Raw genomic sequence first — 21,636 nt, 5'->3', positions numbered from 1 at the left:
TCCTGTTTATTTTCCCAGGGTGAGAACATGTTTATAGAGTCGCTGTGTCAGACAATCCTGTTTATTTTCCCAGGGTGAGAACATGTTTATAGAGTCGCTGTGCCAGACGATCCTGCCCATGGACGACCTGCTGTGGATGCTGAACAACCCCAACGTGGACAACGTCCTGAAGAAACCCTTCCTGCGCTGCCTGCACCATGTCTACATGAAGAGCAATGGCTCGGCCGTCGATATGCAGAACAGCGAGATTCCCCACGACAGGTGTGTACAACAACTACTACAACAGTAGTTCCATTTATTTTTTTGGTTATATCCTCTTAAGATTCAAGCACACTGTCCTGGGCACATACCTCAGTTATCTGAAATGTCTGTTTAGGACAGGGGTTAGTTGTTAGTGGTTAGTTAGAGAGAAGTTACACCTTCTCATTAAGCCTTGTCCTAGGTGGGAGCTGTACCGGGTGTTTGAACTCCGTACCTGCCAGCCATAAGGCCAATATCTGTGTTTTTAAAGGTACTTGGTCCTTGTGCAACACCGTATGGTATTTCTGTCTAGAATTTAATTTCTTGCCTGAAATTGTAAAAATATTTTGTCATCTAATGTAAAATTTCATTCTCGGTTGATGATAATTACCTACAAAATTGTCTAAAACTTGACAGTCCAAAATACTTTTGAACAATCTTATCTCAAAATAAATAAATGCTTCTGTTCATGATCAGTTAAGTGTTGAATAGAAACACATTATATATTATGTATTCCTAAAAGATACTTTTAACACCAACCAAAGGTTAACACCAAGGCATTTTTGAGCGTCTATAAATGTTAGGACAGCCAAAAACACACTGAATGGACTAAATTACTATAACTGTAACTGTAAGTTTCAACAACAGGATTGACCATTCAGTGTTTTTAGACGACCATCTACCTTTAATATTTGGTAATACTAGGAAATGTTTAAAAAAATTATTACCTTCAGGATGATGGATGAGGGGACAACTACTTCTGTAAACCGGATTAATATTGTGACATGGGTTTTTTTAATGAAAAATGCCTTTGAAAATAATCCATGCATATAAATTTCACGATTTGAATTAATATGGACATGATTTTTCCTGGTTTACAGTACATAGAAAATAATAAGAAATTAAATTTGCAGTCTCACCTTTCCAGATAAACAGATCTAAACTATCTGTTTCCCTATTAAACCTGTATGTTTTAGCTACCAACATTACGTAGTCAACTGCCTTGATATGACAAATGGGTCTTCTACCATAATACATTGTCACAGAGATCAGTTGATAACCATTCTTCATTCATTCATTCATTCATTCATTTCAACTTATTTTCGTGCTTATATCCAATTAAGGTTCAAGCACGCTGTCCTGGGCACACACCTCAGCTATCTGGGCTGTCTGTCCAGGACAGTAGGTTAATTGTTAGTTGGTTAGTAGTTAGTGAGAGAGAAGAGGGTGTAGTGGCCTACCTACCCATTGAGCCCTTAAGAACTCGCTCTGGGTTGGAGCCGGTACCGGGCTGCGAACCTGTACCTACCAGCCTGTAGTCCGATGGCTTAACCACTATGCCACCGAGGCCGGTCCATAAACATTCTGTCTTTCTGTTCCTTATATAGGTTGTCATGCTAAATAGTTAGGTCCTTTTAAGGGCCGTATGGGCAACCTAGGGAGACATTTCAACGCCATCCAGGTCCCCTTAACGAGCTACTCTCGACTCACTGAATTCCAAAACTATACGTAGCTGCCTTCTTTACTATTTAGGTGAACCGTTAAAAAATGTGCCTAATTTCCTTCTCAAAAATGCACACCATTTCTCTTTGGACTCATCCCTTGGGACACAAAATTCCATAGCACCAAACTACCCTCCGCCTGTTACTGATCACGGTTGGACTACCGGTGCTCCCTTGCACCTGCCAATGCAGGCGGTTCCCTCTTCACCCACCCCACCCTTTCCTGTCCTGGACGAAGGAGCCGGCTGAGGCCAACACCTGTGCCCAGGACAGGCCTGCGCTACAACAGCTTGCTATGAATGTGCACGTTAAATTCTCTGACCTGACCTGACCTGTTCCTTATAGAGGTTTGGATTTACATTTGCAAAATATTTCAAACAATCCATGTCATTTTAAAGGACGTTTCTGAAGATATAGTCTATTCTAAATGGTTAAATAATAACAATATTCTTCAGGCACAGTGGGGCATGGGACACTTTTGGGGGAGTGGGACATAGCCCAGTGGTAAAGCACTTGCTCGATGCACGGTCGGTTGGCCCATTGGGCTATTTCTCGTTTTGGCCAGTGCACCACGACTGGTATATTAAAAGCTTTGGTATGTACTACCCTATCTGTGGGATGGTGCGTATAAAACATCCCTTGCTGCTAATCAAAAAGAGTAGCCCATGAAGTGGCGACAGCAGGTTTCCTCTTTCTAATTTTGTATGGTCCTTAACCATATGTCTGACGCCATATAACCGTAAATAAAATGTGTTGAGTGTGTCGTTAAATAAAACATTTCTTTCTTTCTGAAGGGGGAAGCTCTAGCTTGCTGAGCTAGCTAGCTAAACATGTTACTTGATTTCACCGTGCCTGTTCTAGAGACTGCAGCAGTAATTTGGTGGTTTTTGTCTTTAAAGACAAAACGTAAATTCTAGCAAAGGATTGTTTTACTGCCTCATGGTATCCAACACGTCAGTATGTGATAATTATAGGGACAAGTTTGACCAAATATTCCTGTAGCTTTCAAAAGAAACAAGGACATTTTAAAAACTAAAATATGAACATAATTTATTACAGTTATTCAATTAATCTTAAAACTTTTCAGTAGAGAGGGGTCTTTTTCTTTTAAATCCACTCCTGTAACAAAACATTTAAGTTTTTGAAAATTGTCTTAACTTGTTGAATGGGAGTGGAGCAGTGTATTACTTTGACAGGGTAATTTGAAAAATAAATAAATGTTAAACTTAAGTAACTTTTTGCCAGTTAAAAGCATAAAATGTTGTTATGTGAATGCTAATTTCATAGCACAAAATAATATAAAATTTTCATCCGAATCTATCTAATATTGATATTTTATTGTACTTAATTTGATATAAGTTTTCTACAAGTTTCTTAAGTTTAAACTGTTAATTATTGTGTTCTTTTTTAACTTGAACATTAATTAATTTTCTAATTAATAACTTGAATATTAATTAATTATTATGCTAATTTTTTACTTGAATATTAATTAATTATTATGCTAATTTTTACCTTGAATATTAATTAATTGTGCAATTTTTTTCTTGAATATTAATTATTGTGCTAATTTTTACCTTGAATATTAATTAATTGTGCTATTTTTTGTTTTGAATATTAATTAATTATTGTGCTAAGTTTTAACTAGAATATTAATTAATTTTTGTCTTGAATATTAATTAATTGTGCTAATTTTTACCTTGAATATAATTTTAAAAAAATTTGAATATTAATTAATTATTGTGTTAAGTTATAACTTGAATATTAATTAATCCTTTTTGACTTGAATATTAATTAAGTCGAAAGAGAAGGAAGCGTAAAGTCAGGCCTTCTCTTATCCACATTGTCTTTGACCACATGGGGTAAGGTTCTCGTTTAAATCAACCCCACCCTGTTCTCCCATTCCATCCCTTACCCATTATTCCAGTTATTCTTGCTCTTCCTTAAATTAACTCCAACTTCTGAGAATAATGCAAAACATAATTGTTGAAAACATGCTTTATTCAATGATAATTTTTAATTATGTTCAGGCCTCTGAAAATTGCAGGAATGAAGTCAGGGCCCATGCTTATAAAACTTTTAGAGTCCAGACTCAATCTCAAATGACGTCACACGCATACAATTTGTATGGTGTTGTCATGACGTTACTGTCTCAAACTCTATTAGAGTCTCAAGTCTTAGACTCTAAAAGTTTTATAAGCACTAGGCCAGGGCTATTTGCCGTTCCAGCCAGTGCTCCACAACTGGTGTTCACAAAGACCATACATGTAGTATGTCCTTTTGGGGGGATGGTGCATATAAAAGATCCATCGTTGTTAATCGAAAAGAATAGCTCATGGTATGATGGCAACAAGTTTCCTCTCATTATCTGTGAGGTCTTCAATCATATTTCCGATGAGATATAAGCTAAATAAATATGTTGAGTGAGTTGTTAAACAAAACATTTCTTTCTTTCCTTATTTTGTATGTTTAAAATGTTTTGTATAAAATATTAAATTTGTCCTCAAAATTGGAGTTAATTTTACCCAAGTCTTAACTTCCAATTACTTCAGTCTGTATTCCAAAAATCTTCTATTATGAATTTTTAGTTTATTATTTCCAACAAACTGACTGTTGTTGACATGCAGTAGAAAGTGTTTAATGGAATAACAGAAATATTATGTTCTGAATTCTCAGTTTCTTTCAAGTGTTATGCCAGTGCATTGAGCATGTACATTTTATGACTTATTTTAAAATATGTTTTTCACAATTGCTGCTTATTATTATGAAATATAAATAGATGTATAAAATATGTTTTATTACAATTCTTTTTGCGGTCAGGGTTTTTGCCAGTGTAATATTTTAAATACAGTTACTATAACTGTTGAATTTCCAAACTGTGGTTGACATCTCATCAAAAATTGTCATCAAGTCATCATGTTTTCAAATATTTTTTTAATAAAAAAAAGTACCCACAGAAAAGACCCAACAGCATTACTATGTATAGTAACCACTTGTACCACTAGACCGATTTAGTGTCAGGAAGGTATGAAATTAGGGCAGGGGAGCATCAGGAGGGTATGAAAGTAGGGCAGGGGAGCATCAGGAGGGTATGAAAGTAGAGTAGGGGAGCATCAGGAGGGTATGAAAGTAGGGCAGGGGAGCATCAGGAGGGTATGAAATTAGGAATGGGGAGCATTAGGAGGGTATGAAAGTAGGGCAGGGGAGCATCAACAGGGTATGAAAGTAGGGCAGGGGAGCATCAGGAGGGTATGAAAGTAGGGCAGGGGAGCATCAGGAGGGTATGAAAGTAGGGCAGGGGAGCACCATGGCAGGGGAACATCAGGAGGGTATGAAAGTAGAGCAGGGGAGCACCAGGAGGGTATGAAAGTAGAGCAGGGGAGCATCAGGAGGGTATGAAAGTAGGGCAGGGGAGCATCAGGAGGGTATGAAAGTAGGGCAGGGGAGCATCAGGAGGGTATGAAAGTAGGGCAGAGGAGCACCATGGCAGGGGAACATCAGGAGGATATGAAAGTAGAGCAGGGGAGCACCAGGAGGGTATGAAAGTAGAGCAGGGGAGCATCAGGAGGGTATGAAAGTAGGGCAGGGGAGCATCAGGAGGGTATGAAATTAGGAATGGGGAGCATTAGGAGGGTATGAAAGTAGGGCAGGGTAGCATCAACAGGGTATGAAAGTAGAGCATGGGAGCATCAGGAGGGTATGAAAGTAGGGCAGGGAAGCATTAGGAGGGTATGAAAGTAGGGCAGGGGAGCATCAACAGGGTATGAAAGTAGGGCAGGGGAGCATCAGGAGGGTATGAAAGTAGGGCAGGGGAGCATCAGGAGGGTATGAAAGTAGGGCAGGAGAGCACCATGGCAGGGGAACATCAGGAGGGTATGAAAGTAGAGCAGGGGAGCACCAGGAGGGTATGAAAGTAGGGCAGGGGAGCATCAGGAGGGTATGAAAGTAGGGCAGGGGAGCATCCGGAGGGTATGAAAGTAGGGCAGGGGAGCATCAGGGGGGTATGAAAGTAGGGCAGAGGAGCACCATGGCAGGGGAACATCAGGAGGGTATGAAAGTAGAGCAGGGGAGCACCAGGAGGGTATGAAAGTAGAGCAGGGGAGCATCAGGAGGGTATGAAAGTAGGGCAGGGGAGCATCAGGAGGGTATGAAATTAGGAATGGGGAGCATTAGGAGGGTATGAAAGTAGGGCAGGGTAGCATCAACAGGGTATGAAAGTAGAGCATGGGAGCATCAGGAGGGTATGAAAGTAGGGCAGGGAAGCATCAGGAGGGTATGAAAGTAGGGCAGGGGAGCACCATGGCAGGGAAACATCAGGAGGGTATGAAAGTAGAGCAGGGGAGCACCATGAGGGTATGAAAGTAGGGCAGGGAAGCACCAGGAGGGTATGGAAATAGTGCAGGGAAGCATCAGGACGGTTTGAAAGTAGTACAGGGAAGCATCAGGAGGGTATGAAAGTAGTGCAAGGAAGCATCAGGAGGGTTTGAAAGTAGGGCAGGGGAGCACCAGGAGGGTATGAAAGTAGGGCAGGGGAGCACCAGGAGGGTATGGAAGTAGTGCAGGGAAGCATCAGGAGGGTTTGAAAGTAGTGCAGGGAAGCATCAGGAGGGTATGAAAGTAGTGCAGGGAAGCACCAGGAGGGTTTGAAAGTAGGGCAGGGAAGCACCAGGAGGGTATGAAAGTAGTGCAGGGAAGCATCAGGAGGGTATGAAAGTAGTGCAGGGGAGCATCAGGAGGGTATGAAAATAGTGCAGCGAAGCATCAGGAGGGTTTGAAAGTAGGGCAGGGGAGCACCAGGAGGGTATGAAAGTAGGGCAGGGGAGCATATTTCTAACCTTTCTATCTCCTTTAAGCACATACATGTATGCTTAGCCTGCTGCTTGTCATACCCTTTATATTTTTCTGGCAGAAACTCTGCTGATCACATGATTCACCTTACTAACAAATTTCATATGGCATGTTTCATTTTACTTACAATGCCAGGTATGATATTACTACTTATGCATGTAGGTATATAATATTTATATGTGTACATGTACATACTGTGAAACCTTTGCTTTTGCTGTCACATGTATTTTATAAACAAAATAACAAATAAGTTGGAGGGTTTTATTGATGCTCAAATACATAGCTTTGGAATGTATACATGTAGTTTTGTTATTCATATATTTTGGAAGAAAAGCATTATAAAAAATTAATAAATAAATAAAAAATTGTTTGTGTATACTCAATTGAAAAATTAATTAATTTGTTTTTCATTTTTTTTTTTTAAATCAGCTGATTGATATGTTAAGTGGTAAAAGCTGGTAGACTGCAGAAGTTAAAAAGGTTTTGTAGTAGTATTTGAAGTTATATGTGTTAATTAACTAATAGCATGTTTTTATTTTAACTTACAATTTTCTACCAGTTCGCAGAAACAAAAGCCGGCCCACGATTACTGGCGATGGTAAACATTGCTTGCATGATTTCATGTGCACATGAACCCCACAGTGGGACTTTATTCTGAACTATCAAAATTACCATCTTAATGAACAGCATTAAACCAGATACATAATGTAGGCATAACATTGTATATATTTCAGATATTTGTTATGAACCATGTCTGTAATGCTTATAATTTTGTTGTAGTGCCGTACAAATTTAAGGGACATTTTTTTTCTTTTTTGATTTTCAACTGAATTTTTGAAAATAGCTAAATTAAAGTATTTAAATTATAATTGTCATAGAACATTTGTGATCAGAATAATGACATTGTAAACCGTGTACAGCGAAACCTCTCAAAACCGGACCCTCTGTAAATCGGAATTCCCTCAAAACCGGACGGTTTTCATGGTCCCTTTTTAAATATCTGTTCAGAAAAGAACCTCTGTAAACCGGATACATCTTTAAATTGGACTTTTTACTTGGTCCTGAGCGTGTCCAGTTTAGAGGAGTTTACTGTATATGTATTACCACTCTCAAAACAAAAATAAAACATTTCCTATTTTAAATTTCTAACAAAACAATTATATTTAATAAATAAACACACAAATAAACATTCTAATTAAAAAAAAATGGGCCATTGTCTACTTTCCAGTAAGAAGATTGTTTTCTTACTATATGTTATGTTCTAATGTTACAGTTTGTTTTATTGAATTTTTATATACAATCATTTTATAAATCCTTAGTATACGATACAGACATTACATGTATAACCAAAGTCAAATAAAGCTGTTACGGTATGTAACAGATATATTGTTTCAACATGTCATACCGGTATGAAAACCAATGTAATTAATTGATGTAATTAACACATACCAATATTACTTAATTCACAATAAATATTAATTAATGTAATTAACACATACCAATATTACTTAATTCATGATAAATGCCAATGCTGGAAACATGTGCCTTTGAATATTGCTGTGACAGTGCATGTTAAATCAGCCAATGAATGCCTGCGTTTGTTGAATTCCAGTGTGCGGTTGGCTACAAAAGTTGCATGAAACTTCACCACATACTGGCGTCTGTGCAACTGTTGTCGTATATACACAGTAGTTTTATGCTGTTATATTAATTGTCTAATAAACCATGACCAAAGATCAGTTGGGGATATACTGTAACTAAATCCATTTTGTCATATTATTACTGGTAATCAGGTTAATAATATCTGATCACATTTTTTTTTTTTTTTTTTTTGTACATGGTGAGTCATCAAAAATCTGTTAATACTGAGGAATACATTATGTAGTTCACTGATGCATTTAATTAGTCACTAGGTGGACAGATATATCTGTGTTTATCCCATTCCAACCAATGCTCCACAACTGATATATCGTTCATTTATTCATTTCAACTCATTTTCATACTTATATCTAATTAAGGTTCAAGCACGCTGACCTGGATGCAGACCTCAGCTATCTGGGCTGTCTGTCCAGGACAGTGGGTTAGTTGTTAGTGAGAGAAAAGGGGGTATAGTGGTCTTACACCTACCCATCAAGTCGTTAAAACTTGCTATGGGTGGGAGCCGGTACCGGGCTGTGAACCCAGTACCTACCAGCCTTATGTCCAATGGCTTAACTACAACATCACTGATATATCAGAGGCCATGGTATGTTATTGCTGCAAATAAATAATTAGAGTAACACATGTGGTAACAGCAAATTTCTTTTCTTGTTCATTGTTGCAAGTGATGTGTTCGAGATCAGCGGCTGATTCAAACAATGTGCTGGGGTGTCATTATTAAGTTTTTGATGTTATATTAATTTATTATCCTCTTCTGAATGTAGGCCAGATAGCTGTAGAATGTTAGTGTATGTTAGCTGTACAGTGTTTAATGATGTTAGCAGACTGAATGCGAAACTTGTTCCAGTGTGTATACATGTAGTTGTGTCAGCACACTCTTCGTATCGTTCCTGTCATAGAACTTGATAAAACTCATTGTCATTTAGTTCATGTGAACATTTTACATTTTACATTGTCACTTGATAATACACATATATTGATCAAATAGTTTTAAAAATTTTTATAAAAAAAACAAAAACAAAACCCTTTGAAGATAATTGAATGTCTGATATATAGACCTCAATTTGAAATAGGTACCGGTAAATGTACATGTTACACTAAAGAATCATATTTATTAAATGCGTTCACTTGCAGCCAGAGGAATTATGAACGTTTTGAATCTTTAAACTTTGTTTTATTTTCACAAATCTTTGTATAATCATTATGTAGGTTTGTGTGGGTTTTTGCAAGTTCACTTGTGAAAGATGCAAAAAAAACCTAAAAGTTGAAAAGTATTTTAAAAGATTTTCTGGTTGCTATGTGGTAATTAACATTAGTGACAGGAAAATGTAAGAGGCAAATATGTGTTCTAGAGGCTTTTGATAGTTTATTCTCATAGAGGGGATATGATCCCTCTTTTGACCATTACATGTATTCGATATCCACCATATTGACTATAACTCGATTAGTCTTGTTGTGATTACTCATTATTTTTGTCTCATTGTTAACATAATATCAATATTTTTTTGACAATGTTTATTACAAGATAAATTATTTCAATTTGGATCCTTTAACTTGTCCTTTTTTATATAGAACTGACAGATAAGAGTAGCCATTCTAAATGCAATGTTTCATCGTCTTTAAATGACTTACGCTTATGTTTTTGGTGGTGTGCATTATTACACTTGACAAGTTCTATTTGTCACTTTTCCTTGATGATGTGTTATGAGCAGTGGTTGCTTCATCTAGTTATTTCTCAACAGTGAACTGTGGGAGTACATTTCCTCTCTGTCCATAGAGATGAACAGACTGACGGACAGCATTAAGGAGGATCCAGACAAGATAGCAATTTACCTCAAGACAGCCCCAGAAAAAGGGTAACAGTTATTTTTATATAGATCTCTCTCCATTACATCTTCTTCCTGTCTATCTGTCCACCTGTCTCTGTCTGAGTCTATGTCTGTCTGATCTCTCTTTCTCTTTTTTTCATATCTCTCTGTCTCTGTCTGTCTCTCTCTCTGTCTGTCTCTGTCTCTCTCTCTCTCTCTCTCTCTCTCTCTCTCTCTCTCTCTCTCTCTCTCTCTCTCTCTCTCTCTCTCTCTTTTCTCTCTCTGTATCTCTGTCTCTCTCTCTCTCTCTCTCTCTCTCTCTCTCTCTCTCTCACTCTTTTCTCTCTCTGTATCTCTGTATCTCTCTCTCTCTCTCTCTCTCTCTCTCTCTCTCTCTCTCTCTCTCTCTCTCTCTCTCTTCTCTCTGTATCTCTCTCTCTCTCTCTCTCCCCTCTCCCTCTCTCTCTCTCTCTCTCTCTCCCTCTCTCTCCCTCTCTCTCTCTCTCTCTCTCTCTCTCTCTCTCTCTCTCTCTCTCTCTCTCTCTCTCTCTCTCTCTCTCTCTCTCTCTCTCTCTCTCTCTCTCTCATAATGTCTCTGCTTATTTCAATATGACTTGTCTTTTTTGGTTTAAATATAATTGTGTGTACTTATTTGTAACTGCATAATTAATTGAATATATTATTTTTATATAATATAATTTTTTATTTTATTTCTTGGTATTGACTATAATTATATTACATAATTACATAAAAAAATTAATAATATAAAATATATTACAATTGTCTTTAAAATGTAAATAACTACTAGGTAGGTAGGTAACTGGTTTAACGTGCTCATATACCACAGGAGTTTTGAACACACCCATCACGAGTCTGTTCTCTGATAAGAAAATAACTACTTTATAATTTTGAGTAAACTGACTGCGTGCCTGCCTTCGCTTTTGTTAATTTACTAATGGTATTGCAAGCTTGCTCTCTCCCTGGGATCTTGTATAATAAGTTATGCATACTGCATATTTATAATGTTTTCTTTTTCTTTTCACAACATGTACAGTAAAACAGGTAAGAGTTCATTAAAAAATTATTATTGTGTTTTTAATCTAAAGCATTTTAGCCGCATGTGTTGAAATGTGATTCCCATTGGTTTCAGAGGCTCTGCTCAGGTCCCATTCTTTGAGTCATCAGCGTATGGCACCGTTCTCTACATCCTGGAGAGTGTGATGCCGTTTATAGAGACATTCTGTCGAGACTTCTACTTCCCTGATCCTCAGAACCAGAGCAATGAGATGGATGAGATAGATCATTTGGCTAAAGCAGGCGTGGTTTGTATATGTTTTAACAATCTACCAATCACATGTTTGCCTAAAGTGGGCATGGTTTGTATATGTTTTAACAACAATCTACCAATCACATATTTGCCTAAAGCAGGCGTGGTTTGTATATGTTTTAACAACAATCTACCAATCACATGTTTGCCTAAAGCGGGCGTGGTTTGTATATGTTTTAACAACAATCTACCAATCACATGTTTGCCTAAAGCGGGCGTGGTTTGTATATGTTTTAACAACAATCTACCAATCACATGTTTGCCTAAAGCGGGCGTGGTTTGTATATGTTTTAACAACAATCTACCAATCACATGTTTGCCTAAAGCGGGCGTGGTTTGTTTATGTTTTAACAACAATCTACCAATCACATGTTTGCCTAAAGCAGGCGTGGTTTGTATATGTTTTAACAACAATCTACCAATCACATGTTTGCCTAAAGCAGGCGTGGTTTGTATATGTTTTAACAACAATCTACCAATCACATGTTTGCCTAAAGCAGGCGTGGTTTGTATATGTTTTAACAACAATCTACCAATCACATGTTTGCCTAAAGCGGGCGTGGTTTGTATATGTTTTAACAACAATCTACCAATCACATGTTTGCCTAAAGCGCGCGTGGTTTGTATATGTTTTAACAACAATCTACCAATCACATGTTTGCCTAAAGCGGGCGTGGTTTGTATATGTTTTAACAACAATCTACCAATCACATGTTTGCCTAAAGCGGGCGTGGTTTGTATATGTTTTAACAACAATCTACCAATCACATGTTTGCCTAAAGCGGGCGTGGTTTGTTTATGTTTTAACAACAATCTACCAATCACATGTTTGCCTAAAGCAGGCGTGGTTTGTATATGTTTTAACAACAATCTACCAATCACATGTTTGCCTAAAGTGGGCATGGTTTGTTTATTTTTTAATATCTGTCAACCAGGCACGGGTTCTGTACCAAACGTATTTGGCTAAAGTGGGTGTGGTTTGTCAATGTTTTTAATAACAATCAACCAGTCAATGAGTCTGTACCAAACTTATTTGACTAAAATTGGCATGGTTTGTCAATGTTTTTAATAAATACCAACAAGTTTTTTGGATCTGTATCAAACTAATTTTGCTAAAGTGGGCGTAGTTTGTTAATATTTTAAAACAATCAGCCAATCATTAGTTCTGTACCTGACTAATTTGGATAAAGTGGGCATGGTTTGTCATTGTTTTTAATATCAAAATTTGGGGGAAATCTAATGGTAATTAAAGGTAGGAGAGTAATTTATCGAAGTTGTTAAAATTTTGGTTCTGACTTTAGTTTATCTTTGTTGTATTCAGATGTTCAGTGAGGTTGTTGGCCCTCTGCTGTACAAACCGACTCACATGAAAAACATGGTCAACGCACTGACAGTGCTGGTTCCTGTCTCCAACATGCCAAACTCGGTAAGATTTCATATTACTGGTTATAATTCAAATATTACTCACTATAATTCAAATATTACTCACTATAATTCACATCTCACATGAAAAACATGGTCAACGCACTGACAGTGCTGGTTCCTGTCTCCAACATGCCAAACTCGGTAAGATTTCATATTACTGGTTATAATTCAAATATTACTGACTATAATTCAAATATTACTCACTATAATTCACATCTCACATGAAAAACATGGTCAATGCACTGACAGTGCTGGTTCCTGTCTCCAACATGCCAAACTCGGTAAGATTTCATATTACTGGTTATAATTCAAATATTACTGACTATAATTCAAATATTACTCACTATAATTCACATCTCACATGAAAAACATGGTCAATGCACTGACAGTGCTGGTTCCTGTCTCCAACATGCCAAACTCGGTAAGATGTCATATTACTGGTTATAATTCAAATATTACTCACTATAATTCAAATATTACTCACTATAATTCACATCTCACATGAAGAACATGGTCAACTCACTGACAGTATGGTTCCTGTCACTATGCAACATGTCAAACTCAGTAAGATTTCATTTTACTGACTATAATTCAAATATTACTGTAGTTCAAATATTATATAAAATTCAAAATGTATGTGATTATAAATCAAATATTATATTAATATGTTTATGCTTATAATTCAAATATTACTGATTATATTTCAAATATTTCTATAATTCAAATGTGCTATAAAATTAAAATATATAAAATTAAGATTTTATATGATTGTAATTCAAATTTTATTAAATATTATATTGTGATTATGATTATAATTCAAATATTACTGATTATAATTTAAATCTCAGTAAGATTTTATATTACTGATTATAATTCAAATCTAATATGAAAATCATCACTAATAAACCCGGAATGTCTATGTCTATCACAATTCAGAAGAAAATATTAAACTACAGTTCGTATTTGCTCAGTCATAATTAAACTATGTGGTGGTTGTTTCTTTCAGAATCTGGAGTTTATTTTGGAGAGATTTGCCTCTGGAATCACAGTGGAGGACACATCCAGTGCTATTAGAAGGGTGGGCAAATTGGCTTTATCTCTATTAATTCAGATTTATCATATATTTGTGTTCTTCAAACATTTCATGTTGACGTCAATGTAGAAAACTGATTTGATATTTAAGCTAAAAAACCACAAGACTCTATTAATTCAGATTTATCATATATTTGTGTTCTTAAAACATTTCATGTTGACGTCAATGTAGAAAACTGATTTGATATTATAAAATAAATTTGATAAAAAGCATTCTGTCACTAACATCTTGTATATGTTCAGCTAAAACCACAGGACTCTATTAATTCAGATTTATCATATATTTGTGTTCTTCAAACATTTCATATTGACGTCAACGTAGAAAACTGATTTGATATTATAAAATAAAGTTGATAAAAAGCATTCTGTCACTAACATCTTGTATATGTTCAGCTAAAACCACAGGATTAGAATCTATGTACTGCAATAATTCAAAACCATTATAAACATTGATTGATACTCGGTGACAGATCAAGGAAGTTTGGAAGGATTTATTGATTAAAGTCATAGACCTTAGTTTCAATCCGTAAAAGTGGATACTACGTTTAATCTACAAACCTATAACACATCTGGATAAAGTTACAACAGAGTGGAAACCAGATTCTTTAAAGTTAAAACTGTGAAATACCTTTAAAAATAGACTAAAATTCAACTCCATAACTGTTACTTCTCAGACGCATGTGCATTTTTAGAAATATGAAAATTGCGTTTTCTGATATTAGAAACACCAGGATAACCAGAAATACCAGATGTATGGAAATGGATAATCTAAATAATAAAATCTAAGTAATGTTTGATTTCAGTGATAATAAAGAGCTCTAATAGTAAAAAATATACCTCTGTGTTAAAAACTAGGGTCTGTCACTTTAAGCCTTCTATTGGACTCGCTTTTTTGCATAGTATATTTTCAGAATATTCCACAAAAATAAGGGGCTGCTTGGTTCACCCTCCAGCCCCTCTCCTGAATGCTCACCTTACACTGACCTATTGTGTTTATTTTCAGGGTAACATTGAGTATTATTCTGCTGAAGTGGAGTTGAACGCCAAGTTCCGCACATTTGTCAGGAACTGTTCCGTAGTGTTCGCAGGTCACAACACTGTCAAAGCACAGCTCAAACTGAAGTCCAAAAGAGGTAAATCCGAGAGAGGTATCATGGTACAGTGAAACCTATCTAAACTGGACCCTGAACAAACTGGAATCCTGTCAAAACCGGCCAAGTTTCATGGTCCTGAATTTTCTAAATTCTAAAACACGACCCTCTAAAAACAGGATCCTGTCTAAATTGGATAAATATTAGATCTCTAGTGTGATCTGGTTTAGACAGGTTTCACTGTATTTGAAAACACAACACACTTTGATATCCAAAAAACGTTACCATATGGTATTTGAAAACAAAAGATACTTTCAAATCCAGAAAGAAGTATTGTATTTGAAAACAAAAAATTTCAAATATAAAAGAGTGATATTTGAAAACAAATTATGATATTTTTAAATCCAAAAGAGGTACAAAATTTAAAAACAAAACATACTTTGAAATCCAAAAAGAGGTATTTGAAAACAAATCATAATTATACCCCCTCCCTGCCCCTCAAAATTATTATTTTATAATCATTTCTGATTTCTTGTGAATGGTTACAGATCATTTATATGGAAAGGAATGAAACAAACAAATGAGAACATGTTAAACTATAGTTGTCATGAGTTTAACATGTGGTTGTTAAAACTCGTGTTCACTCATGTTAAACTATAGTTGTCATGAGTTTAACATGTGGTTGTTACAACTCGTGTTCGCACATGTTAAACTATAGTTGTCATGAGTTTAACATGTGGTTGTTAAAACTCGTGTTCGCACATGTTAAACTATAATTGTCATGAGTTTAACATATGGTTGTTAAAACTCGTGTTCGCACATGTTAAACTATAATTGTCATGAGTTTAACATGTGGTTGTTAAAACTCGTGTTCTCACATGTTAAACTATAGTTGTCATGAGTTTAACATGTGGTTGTTAAAACTCGTGTTCACTCATGTTAAACTATAGTTGTCATGAGTTTAACATGTGGTTGTTAAAACTCGTGTTCGAACATGTTAAACTATAATTGTCATGAGTTTAACATATGGTTGTTAAAACTCGTGTTCACACATGTTAAACTATAATTGTCATGAGTTTAACATGTGGTTGTTAAAACTCGTGTTCACACATGTTAAACTATAATTGTCATGAGTTTAACATATGGTTGTTAAAACTCATGTTCGCACATGTTAAACTATAATTGTCATGAGTTTAACATGTGGTTGTTAAAACTCGTGTTCGCACATGTTAAACTATAGTTGTCATGAGTTTAACATATGGTTGTTAAAACTCGTGTTCGCACATGTTAAACTATAGTTGTCATGAGTTTAACATATGGTTGTTACAACTCGTGTTCACTCGTGTTAAACTAGTTGTCATGAGTTTAACAGATGGTTGTTACAACTCATGTACTAGATAGTTGGAGAAGAAACCCGGTGCTGCCATATAGGTTGCTACTATTGAATAGAAACAAGGAACAATTTATATGCATTTTCACATTCAGGACAGCACATACCATGAATTTGATGTACTAACCATACAGCACTGGTTGAAATAAGAAAAACCTGATGGGTTGTTTTATTTATTTATAATTCAATTTCCATTGCATTCATTGCAATATAACATCATCCCATTGTTTGAGACGTACCAGCTGGATTCTTGATGAACGTAAAAATTACGTCGTCAGGGAACGTCATATCTGATGATGTCATTTTATATGGGCAAGTTGTCTTATTGAGCGTTATTGTTTATGGACCAAAAATAATTCAAAATAAAGTATGAAGTTTTAGTGTTATTATTAGCCTGTATGATTCAAATTTAATTAGAAGTATTATCTGTTACTTTTTTTATGTTCATCTGGGTATGAACAAAAATCATCCGTAAATTTATGTGAGAACAGCTTTGCCGATTCACACAGTTTGCGGATGATTTATTTTTTTCATACCCCGATGAACATAAAAGAAATAACAGACAATCCTCAAATTTATTTATTGTTTTAAAAAAGATATATTACTAAATGTAACTTCTACTAATTGCAGATTACACTATTATTGGTGGTGATGAGGAGTTGCCACTGGGTGAAGAGTTTCAAAGTCTTGTCCGGTGTTTTGTCGCCATGCAGGAGAAGAAAACTGAGAAGAGATATGGACCAGCGTCAAAACTCATTGAGCAGCTGCAGTAAGCTCACACATTGTATAATAGTTTCACAGACTTTGGTTCAACAAAACTCATTGAGCAGCTGCACTAAGCTCACACATTGTATAATAGTTTCACAGACTTTGGTTCAACAAAACTCATTGAGCAGCTGCACTAAGCTCACACATTGTATAATAGTTTCACAGACTTTGGTTCAACAAAACTCATTGAGCAGCTGCAGTACGCTCACACATTGTATAATAGTTTCACAGACTTTGGTTCAACAAAACTCGTTGAGCAGCTGCACTAAGCTCACACATTGTATAATAGTTTCACAGACTTTGGTTCAACAAAACTCGTTGAGCAGCTGCACTAAGCTCACACATTGTATAATAATTGTTACGGTTGTTTGGTGTTGCCAATCAGTTGTAACGTCAAAACTTATAATGAAGCACTAATTATGACATCATAATGTATCTAGGGCAAGAAATGGAGTTTTTGCTTTTCCCTAGGGAAAAATCTCTTTTTTTTCCCCACATATCTCTGCCCATATAGATAATAAATTTAATTCTTTGCAATCCTTATTCTTTTTGACAGCATTTCTCTGGAGAACCGGCGGCTGAACGAGACGGCTAGACAGGAGATGGATGATCTCAACATCAAGTGTCTGCAGGTTCTCCGCGCTATCATTCACAACGAGGAGCGCAAGCTACCAGAAGACTGGGAGATACGCACAACAGAGACGAAAATCATGAAGTATGTAGTGCAAATCTGGACCTAGAGATTGTAAATAAACAGGGCCTGATCCAGGAATTTTCTAGGGAGGGGTGCAATGAGCACTTAAGTATTCAGGGAGGAGGTGCAGTGTTTAGAAAGAACAAAAATCATGAAGGAATTAGCGTAAATTTGGACCTAGAGATTGTAAATACACAGGGGATGATCCAGGACTTTTCTAGGGAGAGGTACAATGTTCAGAAAGGACAAAAATCATGAAGCAGGTGATGGAAACACTTAAATGCACTGGGACAGACGTTGAAGTGTTTTAGGGACCTTTGTTTAAAAATAGCACTTACAATACTCGGGAATGGGGTGCAATGTTTAAAAATGGCACTTATAATATTCAGGAACGAGGTGCAATGTTTAAAAATGGCACTTACAATATTCAGGAACGGAGTACAATGTTTAAAAAGGGCACTTAAATATTCAGGAATGGGGTGCAATGTTTAAAAATGGCACTTACAATATTCAGGAACTGAGTACAATGTTTTAAAAGGGCACTTAAATATTCAGGAATGGGGTGCAATGTTTAAAAAGGGCACTTAAATATTCAGAAATGGGATGCAATGTTTAAAAAGGGCACTTAAATATTCAGAAATGGGTTGCTATGTTTAAAAAGGGCACTTAAGTATTCAGGAATGGGGTGCAATGTTTAAAAAGGGCATTTACAATATTCAGGATTGGGGTGCAGTGTTTAAAAAGGGCACTTACAATATTCAGGAACGGGATGCAATGTTTAAAAAGGGCACTTACAATATTCAGTAATGGGTTGCTATGTTTAAAAAGGGCACTTAAGTATTCAGGAATGGGGTGCAATGTTTAAAAAGGGCATTTACAATATTCAGGATTGGGGTGCAGTGTTTAAAAAGGGCACTTACAATATTCAGGAACGGGATGCAATGTTTAAAAAGGGCACTTACAATATTCAGGATCGGGGTGCAGTGTTTAAAAAGAGCACTTACAATACAATATTTAGGAACGGGTGTAATGTTTAAAAAGAGAATAAACAGTATTCAGGGAGGGGGTATAATGTTTAAAAAGAGCACTTACAATACAATATTTAGGAACAGGTGCAATGTTTAAAAAAGGGAATAAACGGTATTCAGGGAGGGGGTATAATGCTTAAAAAGGGACTTATTGTAATTCATGGAGAGGGTGCAGTGTCTAAAAAGGGCACTTTCAGTTTTTCAGGGATGGGGTGCTGTGTTTAAAAGGGTACTGACTATTATTCAGAGAGGGAGAGCAATGTGTTTAAAAAGGCACATACCATTAGCTAGTATTGAAAAATAGGCCTGCACTGCAATGCATTATATATGACAATACTCTGCAGAAATACCAAGCCAACCCAAATATTACCAGTCCCCCACTAAACACAAATTCACTGTATTCATGTCTTATCATACATTCTTGGTAGTATCCACATGATAATTACGGTATATATTTTTCTGGATTTAGTTTTTCTGTACAAAACAACCATATAATAGTTGAACATACATACACATATGACATCTATTTATATAGGGCGAGATGTAGCCCAGTAGTAAAGTGCTCGCTTGATGTGCGGTCGGTTTGGGATCGATCACAGTCAGTGGGCCCATTGTGCTATTTCTCACTCCAGCCAGTACACCATGATTAATACATCAAAGGTTGTGGTATGTGCTATCCTGTCTATGGAATGGTGCATATAAAAGATCCCTTGTTGCTAATCGAAAAGAGTAGTACATGAAGTGGCGACAGCAGGTTTCCTCTCTCAATATCTGTGTGCTCCTTCACCATATGTCTGATGCCATATAACCATAAATAAAATGTGTTGAGTGTGTCGTTAAATAAAACATTTCCTTCCTGTTTACATGATTGTTCTTATTTTCAGAGGACTGAAGATAATTGCTGTGATCCAGAACTTTTATGACAGCAAGGGAGCTATGAAGAAAACACTGCCCCACTTGGCCTCCAGGAATGACGAGATCGCCAAGGAAGTTCTCGCATTTATTTGCATACTGCTGTTCAACGCAAACACAACTGTACAGGTATGTTCAGAGTAAGCCAAATATTAAGGCTGAAATATATTGTTGGAAAGAAATAAAGAATCACATATTATAGTCACAGCAAATGGTGACTACAACCATAGGCGTACGGTCTCCCATTTTTGTAGAGTGGAAGGCTGATTGTTTTGCCTAAATTCACAGAAAATGCCAGAATCTGGATAATATAAGTTGTAGAAGCATCACGAGGGGTTTATGGACTTTTATACCCTCTGTATGCTCTTGTACCCCGAGCCAAATTCATAAACCCCTACTGATGCTTCTACAACAAATTTATCTTGCCGATATGTTTAATTACAAGATTTTCTTCAAACACATCCAGCTGTATTAATAATTTTCAAACAAAAACATTTCAGTAGCAACGTCATGTACCCAGTTTAGTATTATTGTAAGGAGATGTAAAGTGACGTCATTGGAATACTGACATCATTAAAATTCAAAATTAGCTGTATTATTACAGTGCTTCGCCACATTAAAATGCTCACTTTTATTCAATTTAATTTTCCGAGTATGCATTTTTACATGTATTACAACTAATATTGTGGGCTAAATGATGGAAATACATGGTGAAATGGTTTCTGGTCAGCTCATTTTGCCCGAATAGCTCCATCATTTTGGACCGAGTTCAAGGTTTTGCTCCAACATAAAGGGGGGGGGGGGGGACAACTGCGCCTCTGTCTCATACACTTATGACTACAACCAAAAGAAATCTTAACGGAAGTTAAACATGTTATTGGCATTCAAAGCCATATGTTTTGCTCCAACATGGAGGGGGGTCAACTGCGCCCCCCCCTCCCTGTCTCGTACACTTATGACTACAACCAAAAGAAATCTTAACAGAAGTTAACCCTGTTTCTGGTATTCACAGCCACAGTACGTCTTTGTATTTGATGTAAATATTACTACACGAGTACATGTAGCACAGTTAAATTTGATCTGCAATAGATGTGTTCCTTTATTTGGCAGTTGTGTTAGAATCTATAAATAACATCAGTTATTACCTAGTATATTTATGGGGATTTTTATTTCATCACCAGAGTTCCATGTTGTCTTACTTCTTGTCGACACGGGAAGAAGTGTTTTTCATGGCGGTGAGGGACAGAATGGCTTTGTCAACAAACTCTATCAAGGAGAAGTAAGTAATGTTAAAGTACCGTACATCATATACTGGTCCTAACTACAAACACACTGCAGTTTGAATAAACTCACAATCTCCCTCACCATATTATGACATCACTTACTGATGCAAAATTCAAACAGAACTGGAGGTTTTATATAATCTCATGAGTTATTGCTATCCATTGCTTATTGTCAGCAGCGTTTGTGAAATAAAATACTGAAAAACAGCCAAGAACTTGGTTTTAAAATGGATGGTAATATTGTAGTTGTATGGCGTAAAGAATGAGTATATCCAAACAATATTGAAGAACAACATTTGATGACAAGAAACTTAATGTTCTAAATGATTTAACACTAAATACCTGAGACAGCAGATGTAAAATGTACCACTTTGTTTATTAGCTTTGGAGGTTTTTCTATAAGAGCTGGCGTTGCAAAGGTGTAGGAACAAGGGGATGGAGTGGAATATTTTCTTCCTTTAGTTTTAGGGGTGAGACGTAGCCCAGTGGTAAATCACTTGCTTGATGCGCAGTCGATCTAGGATCTATCCCTGTCTGTGGGCCCATTGGGCCATTTCTCGTTCCAGCCAGTG

At 36.3% G+C, this 21,636-nt stretch overlaps 1 protein-coding gene across 1 annotated transcript in view; it reads left to right on the top strand.

Moving 5' to 3' along the window:
* LOC121388286 (inositol 1,4,5-trisphosphate receptor type 3-like) overlaps positions 1–21,636 on the top strand; it is a 133,059-nt gene that overhangs the window by 60,542 nt on the left and 50,881 nt on the right. The window contains exons 27-36 of the mRNA XM_041519565.1: positions 74–261; positions 9,989–10,102; positions 11,205–11,376; positions 12,703–12,807; positions 13,813–13,884; positions 14,902–15,031; positions 17,010–17,148; positions 17,704–17,862; positions 19,754–19,910; positions 20,963–21,060. Of these exons, the coding sequence (XP_041375499.1) occupies positions 74–261; positions 9,989–10,102; positions 11,205–11,376; positions 12,703–12,807; positions 13,813–13,884; positions 14,902–15,031; positions 17,010–17,148; positions 17,704–17,862; positions 19,754–19,910; positions 20,963–21,060 (1,334 nt within the window). The remainder of the gene's footprint in view (positions 1–73; positions 262–9,988; positions 10,103–11,204; positions 11,377–12,702; positions 12,808–13,812; positions 13,885–14,901; positions 15,032–17,009; positions 17,149–17,703; positions 17,863–19,753; positions 19,911–20,962; positions 21,061–21,636) is intronic.

This window comes from Gigantopelta aegis, chromosome 14, assembly GCF_016097555.1.
Source record: "Gigantopelta aegis isolate Gae_Host chromosome 14, Gae_host_genome, whole genome shotgun sequence".
Classification (NCBI taxonomy): Eukaryota; Metazoa; Mollusca; class Gastropoda; order Neomphalida; family Peltospiridae; genus Gigantopelta; species Gigantopelta aegis.
Note: the sequence above shows the minus strand (reverse complement) of the source record. Positions and strands in the feature narration are given on the sequence as shown.